Below are 21,176 nucleotides of genomic sequence, written 5' to 3' on the forward strand. Positions count from 1 at the left end.
GATCTTTACAAACCGATCTAAGGACTCAATGCTATTGCAATCAAGGGAATTGACAAATTAATTCTAAACTTGAAAGGGAAATGCAGAAGACCTAGAATACCCAAATACTGATTGAAAAAGAGCCACATTGGAAAGCTCAGATTACCTTCTTGAAAAAAAAAAAAACCTATTTTTAAACAGAGGAGAAAGGAGGGAGAGAGGGAGAGAAGCATCAACATCTGGTTGCCTCTCCTGTGCTCCCCACCACAGGGCCTGGCCCACCACCCAGGCATGGGAATCAAACCTGCAACCCTTTGATTGGCAGGCCAGTGCTCAGTCCACTCAGCAACAAGAGCCAGGGCTGCATAGTCTTCTTTAAAGACTTACTCTAACCTTGGCTGGTGTTTGTTGCTCAGTGGATTGAATACCACCTGTGTGTCAAAGTGTTGCCACTCCGATTCCCAGGAGGGGCACGTGCCTCGGTTGCGGGTCAGGTCCCCAACTAGTGGCGTTGAGAGCAACAGGTACACGAGTCTCTCCCACATCGATGTTTTTCTCCCTTTCTTCCTCCCTTCCCTCCTCTCTATAAATAAATAAAAATCTTCAAAAAACTCTTTAAATATAAAAAAGGACTTACTCTAATTCTCATATTTAAGACAGCTTGTCATTAGCATAAGAATATTAAAAAGGAAGGAGGACACAGGGACTTTCAGCCAGAGAGAAGCTTGGGTTTTCATGTTTGTATTTTTGTTCTCGGGAATCACAAGAAAACTCTAAGAAGCTTAAGAGAGAGTGGATTAACATTTGAAGGCAACATGTTGGAAAACACTACCTGGAGGACTTTAATTACAAATGCATCCGACAGAAAGAAGAAGAAAAACAACGCGGTTTTCATTTTAAAATTTTATTACAGTACAGAGTTAACAAGTTTTTAGCGTTCTACATAGGAAAAGACTGGTCAACTCGGACACTTCATAGATTAATTAGCATTCAAAAAACAAATATAAATCCACAGTTGCTTCTGTGACTACAGGGGGGAAAAAAGCTACTTAAAAAGTTACCAAAACTCTAACCATATCTGAGACTATTAAAAACTTCAAACAGTAGATTTTTACCACACATATTACATTTTCAAAATTCTAATATTGCAAAACATAACCACAAAATTTGGCTACAGTTGTTTCAGGAAAGTTTAAAAAATTAACAAAGTTATGGCTATAAAATTTTTGTAGACTTTTTTGTAAAGTAAAAAAACCCTTAAATCTTTAATTAAGGAAAACAAAACAATCCTCTTAAATTTCTTATAAATAGCTCTCAAGACATATATTACACATCTGCTACCAGCTTTCTTTATCTGAGAGAATTTTCCAGGATCCTTCATGCCAACGGATTACCTTTAAGAATTCTTTCATCATTTTACTCACATAAATATGATTAAACTCCTACAGAAGTGAATTTAGACATATGCATTCTTAATTTACCCTTCCCCAATTAAGTTTTTGCTGAAAGGATTTTATTTTTAAAAAAACAAACAAAAAAAAAACCCCTTTGGTAAAAATCACATATCTCCAATGAATACCTCTGCAAATGATTTCCTAAGAAAGTGAGAAAGATCTTGAGAATGTTTAGCCTTAGTTTGGAAGATCTGTGTAATAAATAGCTTTCTAGCCCTGTGAAGTAGGTCTAACATTATTGAGTCCATCTCTGCCTGAAATGCAACACTATATTAAAATGTTTGAGTCTTTACAATTATATTAAAGATGGCAGGGAACACTGTGGCCTTAAGAACAAAGCCTGAGGGAGTTAAGTGCTACCTGCAAAGTAAGAAGAGTGTCCTACGGAGAATTCCGTGAACCAAGTAGCTACTGTACTTTCCCTGGTTAAAGAAGGCCCAGTGTTCTCTCTGGGCACACAGGGTCTCGGCCCAGGGTCGCACCCCTCTTAGTTGTCAGATAACCCCTTTCCTTTCAAAGGAGGGTAGAACACAAATGCACACCAAAATGAGAGGCTATTTAGAAAGGCAGTCAACGGAGGAAAAAACCCAGGCATCTTAAATACAGGCTCTGCAATTCCCTTTTTTGCAGATAAATGAAGCACCAAATGGTAGTAAACTTCTGGCCAAGATTAAGCACATAATTTTAAGAGGCAGAGGGTGACAGCTGGGGTGGGTGGAATGAGCATGACACAGAGGTTTTCCATAATGAAGGGACCTCTGAAGAGCCAGAAATAAACAATTCGGTGTGGGAGACCCCGGCTGGCCATTCCTGACGAGCACCAGACCCCAAGTCCCAGGGACGCTACCCTCTCACCGCCCACAGGAACGCAGTTCATTACACTGCAGAAGAGCTCCAAATACTTCTGGCGACCAGTGCTTTCAAGCTATTTCCCAAGAAACTGAGGACAAAAGCAAAACCAACAAAGCAAGATCCAATAAGGACAAAGTACAGTGTCAGAGGCTTTGATAGCGAAGTCTCTGGTCTCCGGTCAGGTGACGCCTCTAGGTGTACAGCAACACTCCCAAAACACACCCCTTCCCCCACTTAGTCTTTTTACTTATGGAAATGAAAGGGGAATTTGTTTTCCCCACATCAGACAAACAGCAGAGGAAACATACACACAGAGTTTTAAAAATTTTTTCAGCTTTCATCACTAAAGGAATCTGACCAGCAGCCTCTAGGAATGCATTTTTTTTTTAAAAATCATGTACAAAATGTTGTAGTATGCTGAAGTCCATTATTTAAAAAAAAAAGCATTTACCGAATGAACAGCATCATTATAGCAACTCAAAGCAATTGGCACAATTTTTCCAGTTTCTTAAATCACAATAGCACAAAAATGTAGGTTCTTTAAATCTACATTTGAATGTTGACTCATCACCTGAGTATTGTTTATTACAATTGATAATCACTACAGTCAACTTATTTATATGCCCAGTTCTCAGAATATGTCAACTTATTTATATGCCCAGTTCTCAGAATATCTCTTTTGATCATTCAGATAAACTTGCATGAGAATAAAAACCAGGTGACTATAACTAGTCTTCCTGTGTTAGACCAAATTTTAGACAGGAACTTCAGGCCACAACCACGTCTTAAGCATCTGGAAACGGTGGGTTGGCTGGGCAGGCTAAGGAAGGAAGCTCCCAGGGCCGTGCCGCAGCAACGTCCTTTCTTTTACGTTTCCCTGAGCTTCTTTCTGCAGGGAAAGGGGGTCAGCAAAGACCAGCCAAAGAACACATGGTCTTGTCAGCTTGACCTTGACCTGCTGTAAGGACCAGTTCTAAAGTCACACAGCTGGCTACCAGACCCCTCTAACAGGAAGAAAACATAACAAAAGTAGTTGCTGATACAACACCAGCTCTTGATCCGCCTCTCCTTGTAGTCATTCCTAAAGCCAATCTCACTTCCTCAGAGCCCTTTGTCCCTGCACCTAGTGGCCACTGCAGGGCCCTCTGCCAGGGAGCTGCTGCTACACAGACAGCCCTGCTCCCTTAGCCTGTCTCCATCCACAAAGCTCACTCCCACTGGCTTGCTGCGTGGCCGCTGCAGCCATTCATTGTGCGACTCCAGATCATCCTTCAACTGCTCAGCACAAAGAACTCCTGGCCTAAAAAAAAAACCACTCTTTTTTCACAAGTGCTTTGAAAAACTGAATCTCAAGACACTGTCATTAAGGCAAGTGCCTAGAGGATTCAGCAATTGCATTGTTTTCCTTCCTTGTTTTCTTAGGAAGAGGGCAAAAAAAGTAGAAACAAAGAATGTGACTAATTTCGAAAGCCAGCATTTTGGCACACGGGAGCCCAGCTTATGGGGAACCCAATTCTGCCCAACTGGTACGTACAGCAGGGCACAGGGCAGTCTCAGCCGCAGGCCCTCTCTGCCAGGGAGGCTGAGGAGTCTTTCCATCCCACATGAAACACTCACAGGGGCGTCCCCACGGTGTCTCCACTGGACTTTCCACTGAGTCAACGCTTTCCTGGCTGAGAACATCAGCATTGAAAATGGACCTCTTCTCAGGCAGCTGCCCAAAGTCCAACACCTCATGAGCATTACTTTATAAGTATGTGGATGTTATTTATGAGTTAATTAAATACCCCCCCCCCCGACCCACCTTTCCTTCTAAGTATATCTGGTCACTTTTACAACTTGTATAACAAGGTCTTATCTTGTCAGCCCTGTTTGAGGTGCTGCCTGTGATCCTGTCCTCCTCACCTCAGCAAATCTACTCCAAAAAACCATAATGGGCATTAACAGTGCAGTCCCATTACAGATCTGGATATCAAAAGCTCTCCGCCTTTGCCAGTCCGAAGGCCTCGAGGTGGAAGAGCAACTGGGAGGCAGACCGTGACAACGGAAAGAGGGTGCAGTGGGCTTCAGCCAGGAAGCAACTTTCCAGGTAAGTTCCTGGAGTATTATTACTGTGAATACAAACAAGTAAGAACTACAGCTCTCCGTCATTTAGACAAAGAAAACAACATGAATATTGTTCTATAATCACATGAATAACTCCACACATACGGGGCATAATTATTGCAGTAACTTGGATCAGGTGTAGATAAGACGGTGGGAGATCACACAGGTGGTGGTAGTGAATTGTGCTTTTTCACATTAGAATGAAGAAGCTGAGCCCAGAAAGGATGGGAAGGGGTAGAGAAGGAAAATGGCAGATGTGATTCCCAGCATCACAGATTCAAAGGGGGCCAGGAGGAAGCAGCACACAGGGCGTTAAAAGCAGGTGCTTCCTCTTGTGCCCTCTACTGGCCAGGGGGCTGTGAGCAGGCCCATGCAGGCCGAAGTGTGGGGAGGGCCTGCGGGCTCAAGATTTGGGTATGTTTCCCATTCCAAGGATAAGAATGATAGGCCACACAAGGTCAATGTCTATCTCTGTGAGAAAATGCCATACTCCAAACTCCGTTTTGGTAAAAACATGCAGAAGAAAAATACTAGCCTAACTACTATCCCAGTTTTTAGGGTCAAGACACATACAAAAATATATTACCACTCAGGATCAGCCTAGTTGAAAATGTCCATTCTTCTGGGGGTAATCCAGTAGTTTCTTTTTGAATTTTAGAATTAAAAAGCTAATCAGGTGATTTTGTTTTGTTTGGAAAGCCTCTTCAAGCACACTCCAGCCAGGGGAGGCCAGCTTTTGGAAAAGCGCCAGCCACTGCTCAGACCCCTAGGACACTCGTTCAAAGGATGCCACTGTCAGCCTACAGGCCTGCCGACCCACGGGCGCTGCTCAGATCCTCACACGTAGAACTGACGAGAAGGACAGCAGAGGGGTGCAACCAGCGTCCACAGGTACAAGAGCACACACATCCAGCAGGAGGCCATCTTGACCCAGAAGATGGACCAGTTTCCGCTGAAGAAGGTTTCAATGTTGGCGCTTTCATAGCTGTGGAAATAGGAGAGCCACCCATGGTCAGAGCTAGAATACAGGTGGGGAGAAGGTCTTTCTACCAAGTGTATCCCTGCTTCTGCTCCCTCCAGACTTTCCTTTTTCGCCCAACTACTGAATTCATATATAATTCACACCCATTTAAAGTGTACAATTTGATGGTTTTTATTATGTGCATAGACTTGTGTAACCACCATCACAATCCATTTTAGAACATTCTCATTGCCCCCAAAAGAAACCCTGCACCCTTTTGCCTCCCTCCCATTTCCTCCCCTCTCCCCAGGCCCCAGCATTCACTCAGCTACTTTTGGTCCTTATGGAGTTGCCTACTGGGGACATTTTCATTTTTGTAGGGAATCATGGGGCTTCTTGGGACTGGCTCTTTTCACTCAGCATAATTTTTTCAATGTTTATCCATGCTGTAGCACTTGTCAATACTTTATTCCTTTTTATTGCTGAGTAATATTCTGTTGTCTGGATACAGCACAATTTGTTCATCCATCATCAGTTTGTGTTGTTTCCACTGCTTGGCTATTGTCAACGATGCTGCTGTGCACGTTGTGTACAAGTTTTCATGTTAGCACAAATGTGCTCTTTCTTCACTTGGGTATACACTTAGGAGTAGAATTGCCAGATCATACCATAACTCTGTGTTTAACATTTTCAGGAACTGTCAAACTGTTTTCCAAAGCAGCTGCACCATTTTACGTCTGCCTGATTAAGCATGGCTCCCTCCATTTTTTTCTCAAGCTTCTCAAGCCAAAAATTTCCAGGAATTCTCAAGGTATCACTGGGAAGCATCAGAAGTTCCCTCCCTTATTTTCTCCCTCAAAAGAACGGTTGGGAAGAACTCCCCGTCCCTCTATTTGAAACTGCCACGCCCACCATCCGCAGCCCCACGGGGTATTCCTCATTCCTCTTCCTCATTTCATTTCCCCCCCCAATACGCACCACTATCTGACACACTGTATCTCATTGGGATCAGGTCTGTCCTAATAGAATGGAAGCCTGCCACCTAGAACAGTGTGGCAGGTAGAAGCCACCCAAATATTCGTTGAATGAATGAATAAAGGCACAATGAGCCTAAATGTCTACCCTACGTATATCCTAATTTATGATAAACTATGACCCAACAGAAACTTTGGATCACTCAAAGAATAATCCAAATAGAATCTGCACGTTTCAAAAAGAATCTCTATGCTGTGACAGGGAAAGTCAGATGTATCATATACTGCCAAGTTAAAACAAAAAATAAAAAAACTCAAGGTGGTGTAGGAATATGTGTAACCATATTTATATTAAAAAAAATCACATAGGCTTGTAAATGCATAGAAAATAAAAGGATATGCACCATATTGTCAGCAGTGGTTATGCAGAAAGTCACTGTTACTTTTTATACCTGCATATTAGCTTTTTTTTAAAGTACTTTAAACTTTTGTAATGAAAGTGTACAGAAAAAAAAGACAAGATATAAAGTAGAAAAGGGATATTTTCTCTTTCTTAAAAGCAGATGGGGTGGTGAACACACAATCTAATATACATGATATATTATAGAATTGTACACTTGAAACCTATATAATCTTATTAACCAATGTCACCTCGATAAATTTAATAAAATTTTTAAAAAGCAGATGATTACTAAGAATTCCAAGTCTTCCTCCATTACTATTATTAATACTATGTTCTTTAAGACTGCTCATAGGGAGTTAACCTTCTTTTTTTTAACACTTGCAGTAAACTGTGGCAAGCTCCAGAGGTAAGGCGTGCTGCTAGTCTGTTAGGAACTTGACCTATTTCTGTAAAGGTGAGTACAGCTTGACTTGGAAAACAGTTTAGCTGACGCCAGATCTGATCTGTGTCTCATCACATTGAAGAATAGGATTTAGTCCTGGCCGTGTGGCTCAGTGGATTAAGCATTGCCCTGCGAACCAAAGGGTCACTGGTTTGATTCCCAGACAGGGTACATGCCCGGGTTGCAGGCTAGGTCCCCAGTAGGGGGCGTGTGAGAGGCAACCACACATTAATGTTTCTCTTCTCTTTTTCCCTCCCTTCTCCTCTCTCTAAAAAAATAAAATTAAATCTTAAAAAAAAAAGGAATAGGTCTTATATTGTTTTTTTTAGAGACTGTTCCTTCTGAAACATCTAAGAAAATGGAACACTCACTTGAACCAGTTGGTGACGGTCATCATCACATAGAGGGAAGCCAAAAAGAACACACAGTGGAAATAGGAATAGCTGTAGACGGTGCTTTTCTTTTCATCATAAATGACACCTGGTCCCTCTTTCATGTTCCGCTGCTCTTCAGTGTCTGTGAACCATAAAGCCAGCACAAGCTCAATGATTAGCAACCACACACTCATTTCATTTTATGGGCTGCTCAGTAGAAAAGATGTCAGAAGCCACGTGTACTCCTCAGACAATTTTCCTCTCTGCCCTAAGCAGAAATCCCCTGCCCATTCAAGAACCTTCCTGAACAGAATTAGTTACCTAACATCACACTTTTTTTTAATAAAGCAGAAGAGAGCCCTTAAAAACACAAAACTCATTATAAGCGCAGAAGAAAGTAAGAGAGAGCACATCAGGAATTCTCAAGCTCCTGGGATCCTTCAATCCAAGAAGAAAAGTTGAGGGAAAGAAATGGTCCAAACAAGGTGTCAGGACCTCTCAGTATTTTCCAAATTTTCATTCCTTTAAAAAATATATTTTCTGCTTCTCTAAATCTCACTGTACCACTTAAACACGAGCCAGAATATTAGACTGATTTCTCGCCTGCCAGAATATCAACACAAACACGCGGAACCCAGCAACCCTTAGAGAAGAATGTGAAAAGTATACACACAGTAAACTGGCTTTGAAATAAAAATTTCCCCTTACCATTCAGTTATTTGTACCTGAATCCAAAATGCCAACAGACTAGAGCTACAGGTGTGGAGGACCACACATATACACAGGGGAAGTTCTCTACTTACCTTCTCCATAGGGACTGAAGCAAAAGCAACACCGAGCTACCTGGGAGAGCAAAACCAATAGTCAGATGGCTTGCTTTCTGCTTTTCTCGCTCCACATCAGTAAAGCACTAAAGGCCACTGCATGCCATGCCTTCCTTGTCTGAATTGTATCCCCAGCCCTGAAATGCACACTTAACCCCTTCAGAAGCTTGTACCCAAGCATCTGTTCTTCCCCGATGCTCTGGGTGCTGGCCACAGGAAATACAATGGACATGGAGGTGAGCCACCAGCCCCCCATCAGAGGTGCGCACGCAGGTCCGACGACGGCTGTGAGCCGGCAGTCTCTAGGCGGCAGCTCATGGGCCTCGCCCAGTGGCAGAGTCACCCTGCCAGGGAGCAGCCACTGACCCCTGATCGTCCTCTTTACAGTGGAGGTCAGGCAGGGTCAATAATTGGCCTGAAGTCCTGCTCCTGGCTTAATGAGGGAGCCCAGACAGGAATGCAAGGTGGGAACGCTAAGGTCCATGATTCACAAGAGGCAGCAGGAAGCAGGTGTTATCCAGGAGATGGTGGGGCCGACAGCATCAGAAAGGATAAAGCTAAGGTATGTGGAGCAGGAGGCCCCCCCCCCCCCCCCACAGTTCCTGTAACAATCAGGCTGCTCCACTGGCTGCCTCTCTGCACAGGGGTGCAGGGGACAGGAATGTGTAGAATGCTTTCCCCTGAAGAGTCTTTTCTATCTTTCAAGTTTTGTACCATGTATCTAACCTGCTCAAAATAATACACATAACTTAACAAATATCAGGTTATAAAAAATAACTACATGATTCCAGAAGGACTCTAGTAAACGGATAAGAAACATTACATGTACGAAGACAGTCTGGAAAGGGCTGGGTCCTTGGCATTTTCTGGCTGATAATATTTTTACTACAAAAAACAGTGAGCCAGGGACAAGGACTTGGGAATTTGAGCCTTTGTCCTATTTATACACCCCAAGGCCACATCCTTGTTTCCTTTCCACATAAAAGGAACTTGTGATAGAGGGATTGGTCTTTACAGAATCTTGGATGAAGTGACAGAAAGACTCACTAATTCTTCAGGGGACCCAAGACATGATGTGCAGGGGTCCTAGTTCTTTTGAAGCTTAAGTTACCACAGGAAACTACCGGTAACTCTCTTTCAAAGCCATATCCTGTGAAACGTGATGCAAAAAGAGCAAACTAACTTCCATCCTGCACGCTCTCCATTTCCGAAGGAAACACTGGAGCTTTTTCCTCGGGATAAGAAAAACATCCTCTCTTAAATCTTACTTAGAGACTTGCTGTTCTTTGCACTCTATTTAACTCTGTGCACAATAGGGATATTGAAACCATAAGGTACCACCCCAGCAGGTGGTCACCCAGTCAGCGGTGAGAACAAACGCCTGCCTTCTAAAGGCCATTTTCTTCTGTATAATAGTCAGTAACTTATTCAGACTCAGCACAGTTTTCTTTCTTTCTTTCTTTCTTTTTTTTTTTTAAGTGACAGAAAGAGCTGGTGAATGATGCTGGCAGACTGACAACCCTTCACGACGGTTCACTCTCTCCAGGTTAGATGCGGGAAAGACCATCCCCAGAGACACGGCTGCAGAAGAAAGTGCCCATCAGATATACCAGGGCTCTTAAACCCAGGAAAAGCCATTAGGACGGAGCCAGCGCAGGACGCCAGGCCTCTAGGGTCACCAGCCCGGCCGGGCCAGGAGACAGCGGCCAAGCTCCTGGGTAGCAGAGGTGAGGAACACAGGCTCCGGAGCAGAGTGCATGGTTTACATGCGGGCAAGTCAGCCGTTTAAACGACTTTGCAAAATGGAGATAAAACCCTCATTGGGTTTTTATGAGGATTACATGAAATGATGTATGTAGTGCCTGGAGCAGTGCCTGGAACATCGCAAGTGCCACAGGTCTTAGCCATCACTGGAACTTCCCATTCTTTCCGTTGTTGGGGTCAGGGCGGAGCCTTCTCCTGGCTGCCTCCATCTGGTTAGACCTTTTTAGACTTTGATGGACATTCCAATTGTGGGCCCCAGAAAGACTTTTGCACAAATAATAAAATAAGACACTCTCTGAGTGACTGGCACCTGCCAACCACCATGATTCTTTGGACACCTGTTCACAATTCTTTACCCGATAAAATGCCCACCCGATGGAACTGATGCACTTAAATAAGCTAATGTACAGACAGCACTCTGCCGTGAGGCACACAGCAGATGCTGGTCCCTTCCCTCCTCCAGCGTCCTCTCCTCCCTCAGAAGTCCTATTACATTACCTCTCCATTGAGCTACATATGGAGGGCACAGACAGGTATAAAACAGAGGAATGGACTAGAAGTTACACACATACACACACATATTCCATTGATGGCAGAAGAAAAGAACAAAGTCCCCCAGGCCTCTGGTGGGAGGTGAGCAGCAGGAAGCCACACAGAGGCCCATTTTGTTGGAGGAAAATCAATGATTTGAATTCAATAGCCTATATAGGACATTTCTCTTTTGGTACAAAATCTGTATTCTTGGGATCATGGAATGCAGAGCAATAAAGATGCAAATAAACATAAAAAGCCTTCCTAGAAAAATAGGTCTTCTGAGATAAAGTAGGACAAGAAAAGGAAATGAACTTACTTCCAGTTCAGGGGCTGCATATCGCCCCTGCAGAGCATCAGAACTTGATCTCGTTGTCGAAGTCAAACTAGGAAACAAACAAAAGGTCAGCAGAGCACATTAATGCGCTATATCACATCAAAGGAAGGACAGGGCCGCCTGGCCAGTGCTCCGGTGAGGCTTAGGAAACCCCCAGTTCCTGCTGCTTAGATAAAGCATAGTCTACTTTAATAACCACTTTAGTTCCAAACTGGCTGACTGATTCTATGGCTGATGTCATTCCACACGAATTGCATTAGACCACTTTGTGCAAAGCGAAACTTGTAAAGAAATAAGATGTCTTTTGGCCCCACGATCTTGGTTTTCCCTCTTGGTTTTTGCCTCTCCTCCCTTAAATGCCAAACAATTTTCTGATTTCACTTTTATCGTTCCCTTCCCTTTAACTAGTCTCACTTAGAAGAGATCAAAAGTAATGAAAGAATGCTGAGATGACAATAAAAAGCAAGGCCATGAAAAGCATAGGTCACAGTTACTGTTATAATCTGACTACAGCAGAACAAAGTTTTCTGTTTAGAAATTTAATATAGGGTAGTTGTCAGTGTGATTTAAAAAAAAATTCCTCCAGCCACTTTTCTCACTGAGAGGTAAAATGTTACAAAATTTGATCTTCAGGGGTAAAAAGGGTATTTATTTTTCCTGGGAAAAAGGAGGGAACATTTTAAGCAAATAGAAATATATGCAATACTTAAGGGTGCCATTTAACTGTATAAATTGGTTTAGCTAATATTTATGGAAGGCCTGCCAGGTGTCAGGCCCTGTTCTAAGCACTGAGGACTCAGTGAAAAAGGCATCCTGGCCCTCACACAGCTTCTGTGCTAGCATGGGGGCTGGTGTGTGTGTGTTGCGGGGGGGGGGGGGGGGGGGGGGGGCGTTGGCTAGTGGAGACACAGGATGCAGGAATTAACAGTCTCTTTTCAACCAAATAAACCATATGAGGCAACACTGCCTTCTCTTTTCATTCTCAAACTCCCAAGGAGAGATCAATGAGATGTAAATTAACAATAAAAAGCCTTAGACATAAAGAGGTCCTCTGGGATCCAAGGACATTGCTTCTTTTGTGGTCCACTCAAGTCCAGTAGCATCATTTTTTGTTTTGCTTTCTTTTTAAAGATTTTATTTGTTTGCTTTTAGAGAGAGGGGAAGAAAATGAGGAAGACAGAAGGAGAAACATAAGAGAGACACATCGTTCAGTTGCCTCTCATAGGCTCCTAACTAGAGACCTGGCCCACAAGCCAGGCATGTGCCCTGACTCGCAAATGAACCAGTGACCTTTCGAATCATAGGCTGGCGCTCAATCCACTGAGCCACACCAGCCAGGGCCAATAGCATCACTTTAATTTCTGCTTTGAACAGATGGATGCTAATCGAATCCCACTCCATGCCCACTTCCTGACTCTGAGCTTGGTCAGAGAAATGAAAGAAACATTTCAATGGCTGTACAACCACAAAATACATACATCTTGTTCCTGCATCTAAGAGTGTGCTATATTTTGCCCTGACTGATGTGGCTCAGTTAGTTGGGTGTTGTCTTGCAAAGCAAAAGGTCACTAGTTCGATTCCACGTCAGGGTACATGCCTGGGTTACAGGTCCAGTGCTCAGTAGGGGTGTGTGCGAGGGGCAACTGATGTTTCTCCCCCTTTCTCCCTCCCTGCCTCCCTCTCTCTCTCAAAAGAAAAATGAAAAGAAAAGAGAAAAGAAAAGGAGAAACCCAACCTGTATATACTTGTAAGAGTGTGCTATATTTTGTGCGTATGAATTATGATGTAATACACTATAGATTTTCCATGGGGGGAAAATAAAACTTTCAATTTTAGAAAGAGATCATTATCTGAAATTTTCATCTAAAAGATGATATCCATGCTTTACAGGGGGTAGGATAAAAATTCATTTCATGAATTCCTCGTAATAAATATTTTCAGAAAAACAAAGCTTTCGATTCTGGCACTTGTACAGCTTCACTGCCAACATCAGAGAGTACTAAACAGGGAAACTTTTACCCTTACTTCTAAAAGGTCCTATGTTCAGTCCATTAGTGACACGTGACCTCTATGAGCAGATGTTACTGTTAAATAAGGTCTTTCGGTCATGGCCTTTCCCCGCAAAACACTCTTCTTGGAATTATCAAGAAAATATTGTTTTTTACAAGCTCCTAGAAAGCACAGTAAATTCTTACTGTCTGCATTCTGACTATAACTGACCACCAGCACAAGACAAGTTGTTGTACAGTAATTCCTGGACTATCCATAACCTCTTTGTCTCCGAGACCTAAGGTATGTAAGATGTTAATCAGGACTTCCCGTGGGGCTTGAAAGAGACTAACAACATTTGCTGGCACCATGCTTGACCATACAGAGAATGTCCAATACATTGTAGCAATGTTGCTATATCCAGTCCCCGGACACAAAAAGCCAGCAGTGGCTTACAATCAGTGTGACAACCAAAAAGATAAGACACCTCCTGTACTCCTGCCCAGGAACCACTGTCTCTTGCATATTGGCAGAGGGGTTCCAAACACAGGTGCCTTCTGCGCCTACTTCAGTTGCTTCTGGAACTGGTCGAACACCCCCAGATTACAGATAATCTCTAAAAACTATGTCCAGACTTTCCTATTGAAGACCATAGATTCTGCTTCCCTAACGAACTTACAGGGCAGGCCTTTGAGAGATCCCATGCTATTTCCCAGCCTTTGTGTGAAGTTGAATTACGTTCCTGCTGTACCGTATAACTGGTGACTCAGAGCTCGCAAAGGAGACCAGAGTCCTATGGAAACTGGGGGCAGGCTTCAACATGCCCCTGATGCACGACATGAAAATTTCTAGCTTGTAGGTTAGAAAGTGCCAGGATTCCCCAAATAAAGGTACAATAACCACACCCCCCCGCCCCCCGCGCCCACCACTTTTTCCCTTAACTTAGAGTATCAGGTCTAGAACACACCACCAGAATAGATACCCCTCCTTGATTTACCAACTTTTTTCTTTTTAAACCAACCTTTCTCTAATGTCAACCTACCAACCTTGTATGTACCTATTTTCACATAGTATACCACAGTGCTGTGAATGTGCCATTTTGAATTAGCAAGTTTGATATTTTATAAGATTCTTAACTTTTATAATTTTATATCCAGTTTTACTTATGCTTAAGGGAAAATATAATTAATTTTTATGTAAGCTGTCTAGGAACTTGAAGTAGCCAGGGTATGTTCCATAGCACAAGTGCCTCATGATAATATAATTACGCTAGTCATCTAGCTTGCCTTCCTACCTCAATGAACAGACCTATTATTCCAAGCCAACGCAGGGGAAAAAATTGACCTGTCTCTTCAATACCCCAGCAAGAGACTCAAGGAAAGGTGTCCCAAAACTGGCGGTGGAGAGCTACAGGAATAAGCTCAGTCTCCTTTTATGTACAATGAGGGGATTGAGCTTGACTGACTCCAGGACCTTGCCCAGTCTGACAGCTTGACCTTGAAACACACAGAACAATAATTTCAAAATCCAGAGACCAAGGAGGGAATTAATAGTTGGGAGAAGCCAGGGCCTGTCAGAGCAAGATCCAGGCCTAGGAAGGTGTGGGGGACCGACCTACAGAATGAGCCACTGGGGGCTCCTGCATGGGGTCCAAGTTGTGACACTTCTTCACCACAATACTGTTGGGGTGCAGCAGAAGAGGGTTCTGGAGAAAGAGCAGCCTCAGTCAAAAAGCTCAGTCAAAAACACTCAGTCAGAATGAGTTTTGGCTGAGCCCTCCTTCCAAGTTGAGACCAAAAAAAGTAAAAATATATTCCTGGTGAATGTGTCAGAAGCAGGACTTGGAACAGAAAGTGAGGATGGGGGTCATCATAAGCTCCCTTAAACGGGTTTGGGGGGAGGGAAATGTGTGTGTCTTGGGGCGGGGGACATGTCCGATAGATGCATAGGTGAGAAGACAGCACAGTGAGCCTTCTATGACCTTCCAGAAAAGTCTACCCCAGCAATCTTGGACTTTCACTGAAAATGGGTGATTTCTTCTCCCTTTAATTACACACCACCCAGTCTTTTGGTTTCCTATAATTTCTATCAAGAATTCTAGAAATTCTCACAATTGTATTCAAATGACAGTTTCTACCCAGTCTCTTTTTGCAACATCTTTCAAACTTTGATTCCTTGCGTCTGGGAGGAAAACAAACTCTAGAAGCCAAGATTTGAAAACCTCCTGATTGGACCACCTCCCACCCCTAGCAGAATTCCCTTTTTTCAAGGCCCTGCTTGGCCTGAACTCACTTCCCAATGCACTGACTCCCCGGGCTGCAGCCAGCGGATAATTACAGCAAACATCAATCACGCGGCCCCCGCCCCGGCGGCGTGGTGCTTCACACACAGCGTGCTACACAAACACCCAGCACCACCAGGTTACTCGGCTTCCCCACTTGGTGGGTGGCTGCTGTTTCCCACTTCCTCCTCCGTTGGACACTGTGGTTTTGCAGTTTAATTACTAGCATTCCGTAACGTTTACTACTGGCATTTATACAGATTTTAAGTAGCAGCTGTCAGCTTTGAATTGTTATCTTTTGGTGACTATCATCCTAGACCATAGCAACCTCAACTACGGTGCCTCTAAGGCCTGGGAGAAGAGACGTTTTATTTATCATCTCTCACACAAGGGTGGCAGTGGAAACCTGATAGGGTAAAAATTCTGTGCTGCAAAATAACACCATTTGCGGCAATTCTCTCAGCACACTAAGTAGAATTTTTGCCAACTTTCCATTGGTAGGTTTAAAGCAAATCCAAAACCTGTTTTATTTGAGGGGCAAACATTCTTTTTAGGCATCTAGCAACACACAAAAACACATGATTTTTCTCTTTCAAATTATCTTTATAATTTTTCTTTCCTTTTTATTTTTAAAAATTGATTTCAGAGAGAGAGAGATGAAGGGAGAGAAAGAGAGCCACATCAATTTTGTTATTCTACATAATTATGGTCTCATTGTTTGATTCTTGTATGTGCCCTGACCAGATATTGAACCGGGAACCCTAGTGTATTGGGACAAAGCCCTAACCAGCTGAACTACCCAGCCATGGCAGTTTTCTGATAACAATAACAATAATAATAATAATAATAAATTCTAGCTCACTGTAAAAATATGTATTTTTTAAAGAAAGCTGAAGAACAAGAAAAATAATACATCACCACCAAGTTAGGTTTATTTCCTTCCAAGATTTTTTCTATATATGTAAACACAACTATATTTTATTCTTTAAAATGGAATACTCTATATTTATAGTTTAGTAATCTACTTCATCCTCACTTGACTTACTAATATTTTTTGTATGCCAATTCAGAAAAAAAATGAGTGAGAAATGAAATTAGCCATGTTGCTGCCATATTTTCCTAAAGCCCCACAATAACAGACTTGGGAAGAAAACGCTTGCTCAAAAAAAGGAAGAGCTGAGACTCAGTATTCAAAACTTGGGTGCCTTTATGTTTCCCCTGAAAACATTCATGGAGTTGGGCCTGAATCCTATCTATTTCTTTTTATAGAGTAGGTACTCAGCGAGCAATTATGGAATCAATAAAAATCAAAGGCCAGAAAGTGGTCACCATGTGTGGAGGAGAAGCTGTTCCATGACGTGGCCACTGTCTGTTCTGCAAGCTGGACCCGGGCCAGAACAGAGTTTGCTTTGTGCAAACCCTGCTTAGAGATGGTCTGACTATAGTTACTCTTCATTCTGACATAAATCAGCAGCACTCCCTTGCCTCCTGCTATGCGCTGGTTCCTGGAACAGGTGGTTCTCCTGACCTGGTCAAGCATGTAAAATCATTTCCGTACCTGGTAGCATTCGCACACTATCCCCTCCCCTTCACCCGATACAGTTCTTTAGCACCTGCCAAGGAGCACAGAGATCCATTTTGTCTTATAGCCACCCAACACATGCCTTGCATGTAAGTTTCCCTTAATAAACTCTACTAAGTCCCAGCCTGGAGGGGCCAGCCTCTTTCTTTAGTCTTGCCCTACCCTCTATTTATGGAGGTAGATTTCCAGTCTTGGAGCTTTTCCCTGGGTCTTTGTGTACTAACACCATGGCCCCTTCTGGTGCAACAAGGAGAATCTGCCACTATGTCAAAAACAGAGTGAGCATCAATGTCATACATCCTTCACCGTAACAACCACAAGCAAGCATTGTAACAACACAAATGAGTGTTTTTTGGGTAGATGTGTGATTCTGAACAAGTACCTGGTCCCCTTCTAGCATTAGGGGTCCTTAGAAGCTATAAGAGAAAATGACAACTTGCTCAGAAAGACATTTTATCTATACAAGGTATCACGATCAGCATTATTTCATTTCAGCCAGAGGAAGATGATAGATAATGGGCTTAGGACAAGTTGAAATTTTTATACACTGAAACATAACAAATAAAACAGAAAACACAAAAGTAAAACCTAAACATGAAAAGGTTACCGTCAAAGGGATACTTAATTATCAGTGAAATATCTACCCAAAATAAGAAATGAACCATTTCTACCCTTTACTTTTATCTCTCTGGCAATCTTTGAAACATTTAAAAGGTGGAATAAACCCCACCATAAGCATTTCAAAGGCAACCTGCTTCTAAGTCACACCTACTTTTGGAGACTGACTGGCCTCCTTAACAGCTTTGGGGGTTTTAGCATAAAAACAAAAGGGGCATTTCCTGTCCTCCCTGGACCAGGAACAGAATGAAATGACTGTGTATGTAGTGCTCTGTATTTTGCATCAACAGAGGAACGAATATTATATCTCTTGGATTAGAAAGTTTCCCAAACATTCTGGCACAAACCACCTCTTCCTCACTTTGTGTTCCCTTGCCCTCCAATAATGCTTTAGCAAGTAATAGCATTTTAAAGGGTTGCAACACACCATATACTTATTTGCCTCATAGAAATACAAGGCAAATGAAATCCAAACACCTGTTACTTCTGTTTTCCTTCTTCATCAAAAGGTATTTGTTTTGCAGCCTCGCAGCTGCTAGAACTTATTTAAATTCTTCTCCTGCACATTTAAAGTCTGCAAAGATGGCCTGGGGCCTCCTAAAACTTACCATGAATATAAGATGCACCCAAACAAAAGAGTGGTACCCAGTCCAGTAACCAAGTTTTCGTCTCTGTACAGGTCCTGACCAAAGTCAGGCGCACAGATCGTAATGTTCTTCCCATGTTTATCCAGAACTAAAAAACAAAGTAACCACAGTTAAATTAGAAAAACCTGTTCTAACTCAGACTCATTTATTCTGGGAAAATTCAGGTAGCTTCGAAGAGCAAAGACTTATCCCTGAGAACTTCCGCCTTATACTCCTACACTGTAGTCCTACTGGATATAGTCCTAGACTAGCCTGTTTTTATTTCAAAACACCCCTCCCCCACCTCAGCACCCTCTGAGAACAAGACCCTCAAAATTCTAGTTCAGGACCTTATGAGTCTTGCTGTTTTTCAGTACTATTCAAATAGTCAAGAGTAAGCTTATATTCGTTTTTCAGCTGCTTTGGTAGCCTCTGAACAAAGATAGTGCGCAGGTACTGGAGAGCTCCCTCTCCGTCCATCCTCCCTGGAGAGTACTCAGCCCCCAACCATGTACCAGCAATAGAACAGCCACCTGCCCACAGCCGCCAGCCAGGTGAGAAGTCATTTTACTGCTGGTAATAGCATGGCCGTGACATCTTCTGGGCTGTAACCTGGGAACCTCCTGAGGTGGCTGGATTTTTAAAATATTTTGAGAGGCTACATAACAAAGTAGCCTCTGTAGTGTTATAACTGGTGATAGTTTTGATGTTATCATTGTCCTGGTTTAATTTATTGATTTGAGAGAGAGAGAGAAACACTGATTTGTGTTTGTCTTAATCATGCATTCATTGGCTGCTTCCTGTATGTGTCCTGACCAGAGATCGAACCTGCAACCTTGGCGTACCGAGATGATGCTCTAACCAACTGAGCTACCAGTCAGGGCCCAGAGTAGTTTATTTTTTGTCTAACACAGAGTTTTCAATTTTGAACACTGAAGCTAAGTGTGATTGTCAACTCTGCCCAAAAATAAGGGACACAAGGATAAGAAACCATTTTACAAAAATGCGCATTCCAAGTGTTTGAAGTTGGACTAAAATTATTATTGGTACTCGCACTTGAAACAGTAAACATAACTGTGTGCGGTGGTTAATGGAGTCTTTATTCTTAGGCCAATGAAAAATGTTTTTTAAAAAACCAACCAAATATGAACTTTGCTATTTAAGTAGTACCACCTAAAATTAAATATAAAAGTGTTTTTTGTTTTTAAGTGATGCCTGCCATTAAAAATTACTGTTAACCAAAACCCCATTAAGTTAAAACCAGAGATTAATACATAAAGCTTCAATTTCTTATTCTTACAAAAAGAGTTTATTTATTTAACTTGATTTATACGAGATCAAATGTACTCAAACATATATGCATTTATATACATTTTTATATAGCACAAAGTAATCTAGATAATAAATTATAACAAGTTTGGAAATTAAAATAAGAAAATCTGGTCTTTTACTGGCAATGCTCAGGGGTTCATAGAACACCTTATAATATAATATAGTGCTTTTATAGTTCTCAAATAATCATTGCAACCATTCTACAATAATAATAGCTCATCCTTATATAGCACCTACTATGCGCGAGGAACTGAATTCTTAAAAGCCACCTTATAAAATAATAATCTTATTTAATTATCTTGTTCAATTACAAATTAAAATTCTGATTTTAAAGTCAAAGTGCCTAGGCAGAGAAAGGTAACTAGCTTTGTGCAAGTTATTTAAGTGGCAAACCCAGGCTGCTCATGCAGTCCAAGTCTAAAGCTCATGCAGGTTGTGTTGTCTCTCTCAGTAAAGGTTATTTAAGATGAGCATTTCAAAGTCATATAGCCAGCAAAGGGTGCAGCTGGGCTCAAATCTCTTCTTGTTTCCCACTCCCATGTTTTTTCCACTCTCTCTGCTTCGGCCAGAGAAATGACCACCTGAAGAAAAGTAAGTTAATACTCAACTCCAAAAAACAAAGCAAAATAAAAATGCTCCTTGAAAACAGAGTGGGAAAATGCAGATTAGGCCTAAAAGCAAACCCAACAGTCCCCTTCTGATCATGTCTTTCCTACATAGCAGGAAGGCCAGAGAGAAGGAATGTTCACTTTCCTATCCCACCTTAAGGACTTCATTTAATGGAAAGTCTAAATCATTTCTCTAGCTTGATTTATTTCAAGCAAGGGGGTGTAGCTCAGTGGAAGAGCACGTGCCTGGCATGTAGGAGACCCTGGGTTCAACTCCCAGCACCTCCACCTGCAATCCAGCCTTCCACAGCACTCCTGAAGAAACACAGGCTCAGCTTGATTTATTGCATCCCTGATCCCTGATCCCTAAACAATAGCTCACAGAGACAGACTCCTTCCTCCACAAACAAAGATATTCATACCACAACCACATGTTCCCTAACAAGGCCAGCTTACCTACTTCTTCAGGTTTGCTGGACAGAGCTGAGAAAGTAAGATACGTGACATAGCAGCTTATGAGACCCGACTGCAGTAGCCCAGAGTGTGGCTGTCCTGGAAAATGACAAAAGGCAGATTTTAAGACAGTGTTTTAAATTTCAACAGTAATAAAGCACATGCTTAAAGAAACAGGACTCCCCATCCCCCCAAAAATACTCCTCAAACTTGGACTCCTACTTTTTAAGGAAAGAAGAGGTACATAATGTGTTTCTCAGATAACACTAAAAAGATTTGGTGGTAGGGGAGTTAGATACTTAGCCTAACTGCTATTTTTAGAGATGCCAAGTTCTGCCAAGTTCTCTACCAACACCTTATTTTGATAAGAACTACAGCTGTACTTAACGCGTACTGCCTGGTCCCCCTGAGGTTCATAACATTAGTTTTTAAATCATAAGATCTCAGAAGAACATTTACCATTCATTATTTGTGAGATCGCATGGCTTAGTGGAGTAAACAATAGATAGACCATGGATGGCCTCCTGATTGTACAAGGCCAGCATACACTTACAGTCTGTGACAGAGGAAAAAAAGCTCTCATCCATCACTGAATGGGCAAAAAATCCTTTGGCAACACCAGAGCTGGTCCAGACCCAAGTTGCAGACGATGGGGCCCAGCATTCACCGGAAGACGGGCTTTAATG

The 21,176-nt window shown here is 42.3% G+C and overlaps 1 protein-coding gene and 1 non-coding gene across 2 annotated transcripts in view; one reads left to right on the plus strand and one right to left on the minus strand.

The window, feature by feature from the left end:
- Window positions 1-919: 919 nt before the first annotated feature.
- Window positions 920-21,176, minus strand: part of SERINC5 (serine incorporator 5) — an 88,022-nt gene continuing 67,765 nt past the window's right edge. Inside the window, exons 7-12 of the mRNA XM_054578540.1 lie at window positions 20,494-20,589; window positions 18,080-18,206; window positions 10,984-11,050; window positions 8,349-8,388; window positions 7,543-7,687; window positions 920-5,376 (exon numbers count right to left, since the gene is read on the minus strand). Of these exons, the coding sequence (XP_054434515.1) occupies window positions 5,229-5,376; window positions 7,543-7,687; window positions 8,349-8,388; window positions 10,984-11,050; window positions 18,080-18,206; window positions 20,494-20,589 (623 nt within the window). The 3' untranslated portion in view covers window positions 920-5,228. The remainder of the gene's footprint in view (window positions 5,377-7,542; window positions 7,688-8,348; window positions 8,389-10,983; window positions 11,051-18,079; window positions 18,207-20,493; window positions 20,590-21,176) is intronic.
- TRNAA-GGC (transfer RNA alanine (anticodon GGC)) lies at window positions 20,254-20,325 on the plus strand. Its single transcript has one exon. It is a non-coding gene; the product is annotated as a tRNA-Ala (tRNA).

Source organism: Pteronotus mesoamericanus, unplaced genomic scaffold (genome assembly GCF_021234165.1).
Source record: "Pteronotus mesoamericanus isolate MK-2021 breed Mesoamerican mustached bat unplaced genomic scaffold, CSHL_Meso_final contig_50, whole genome shotgun sequence".
Classification (NCBI taxonomy): Eukaryota; Metazoa; Chordata; class Mammalia; order Chiroptera; family Mormoopidae; genus Pteronotus; species Pteronotus mesoamericanus.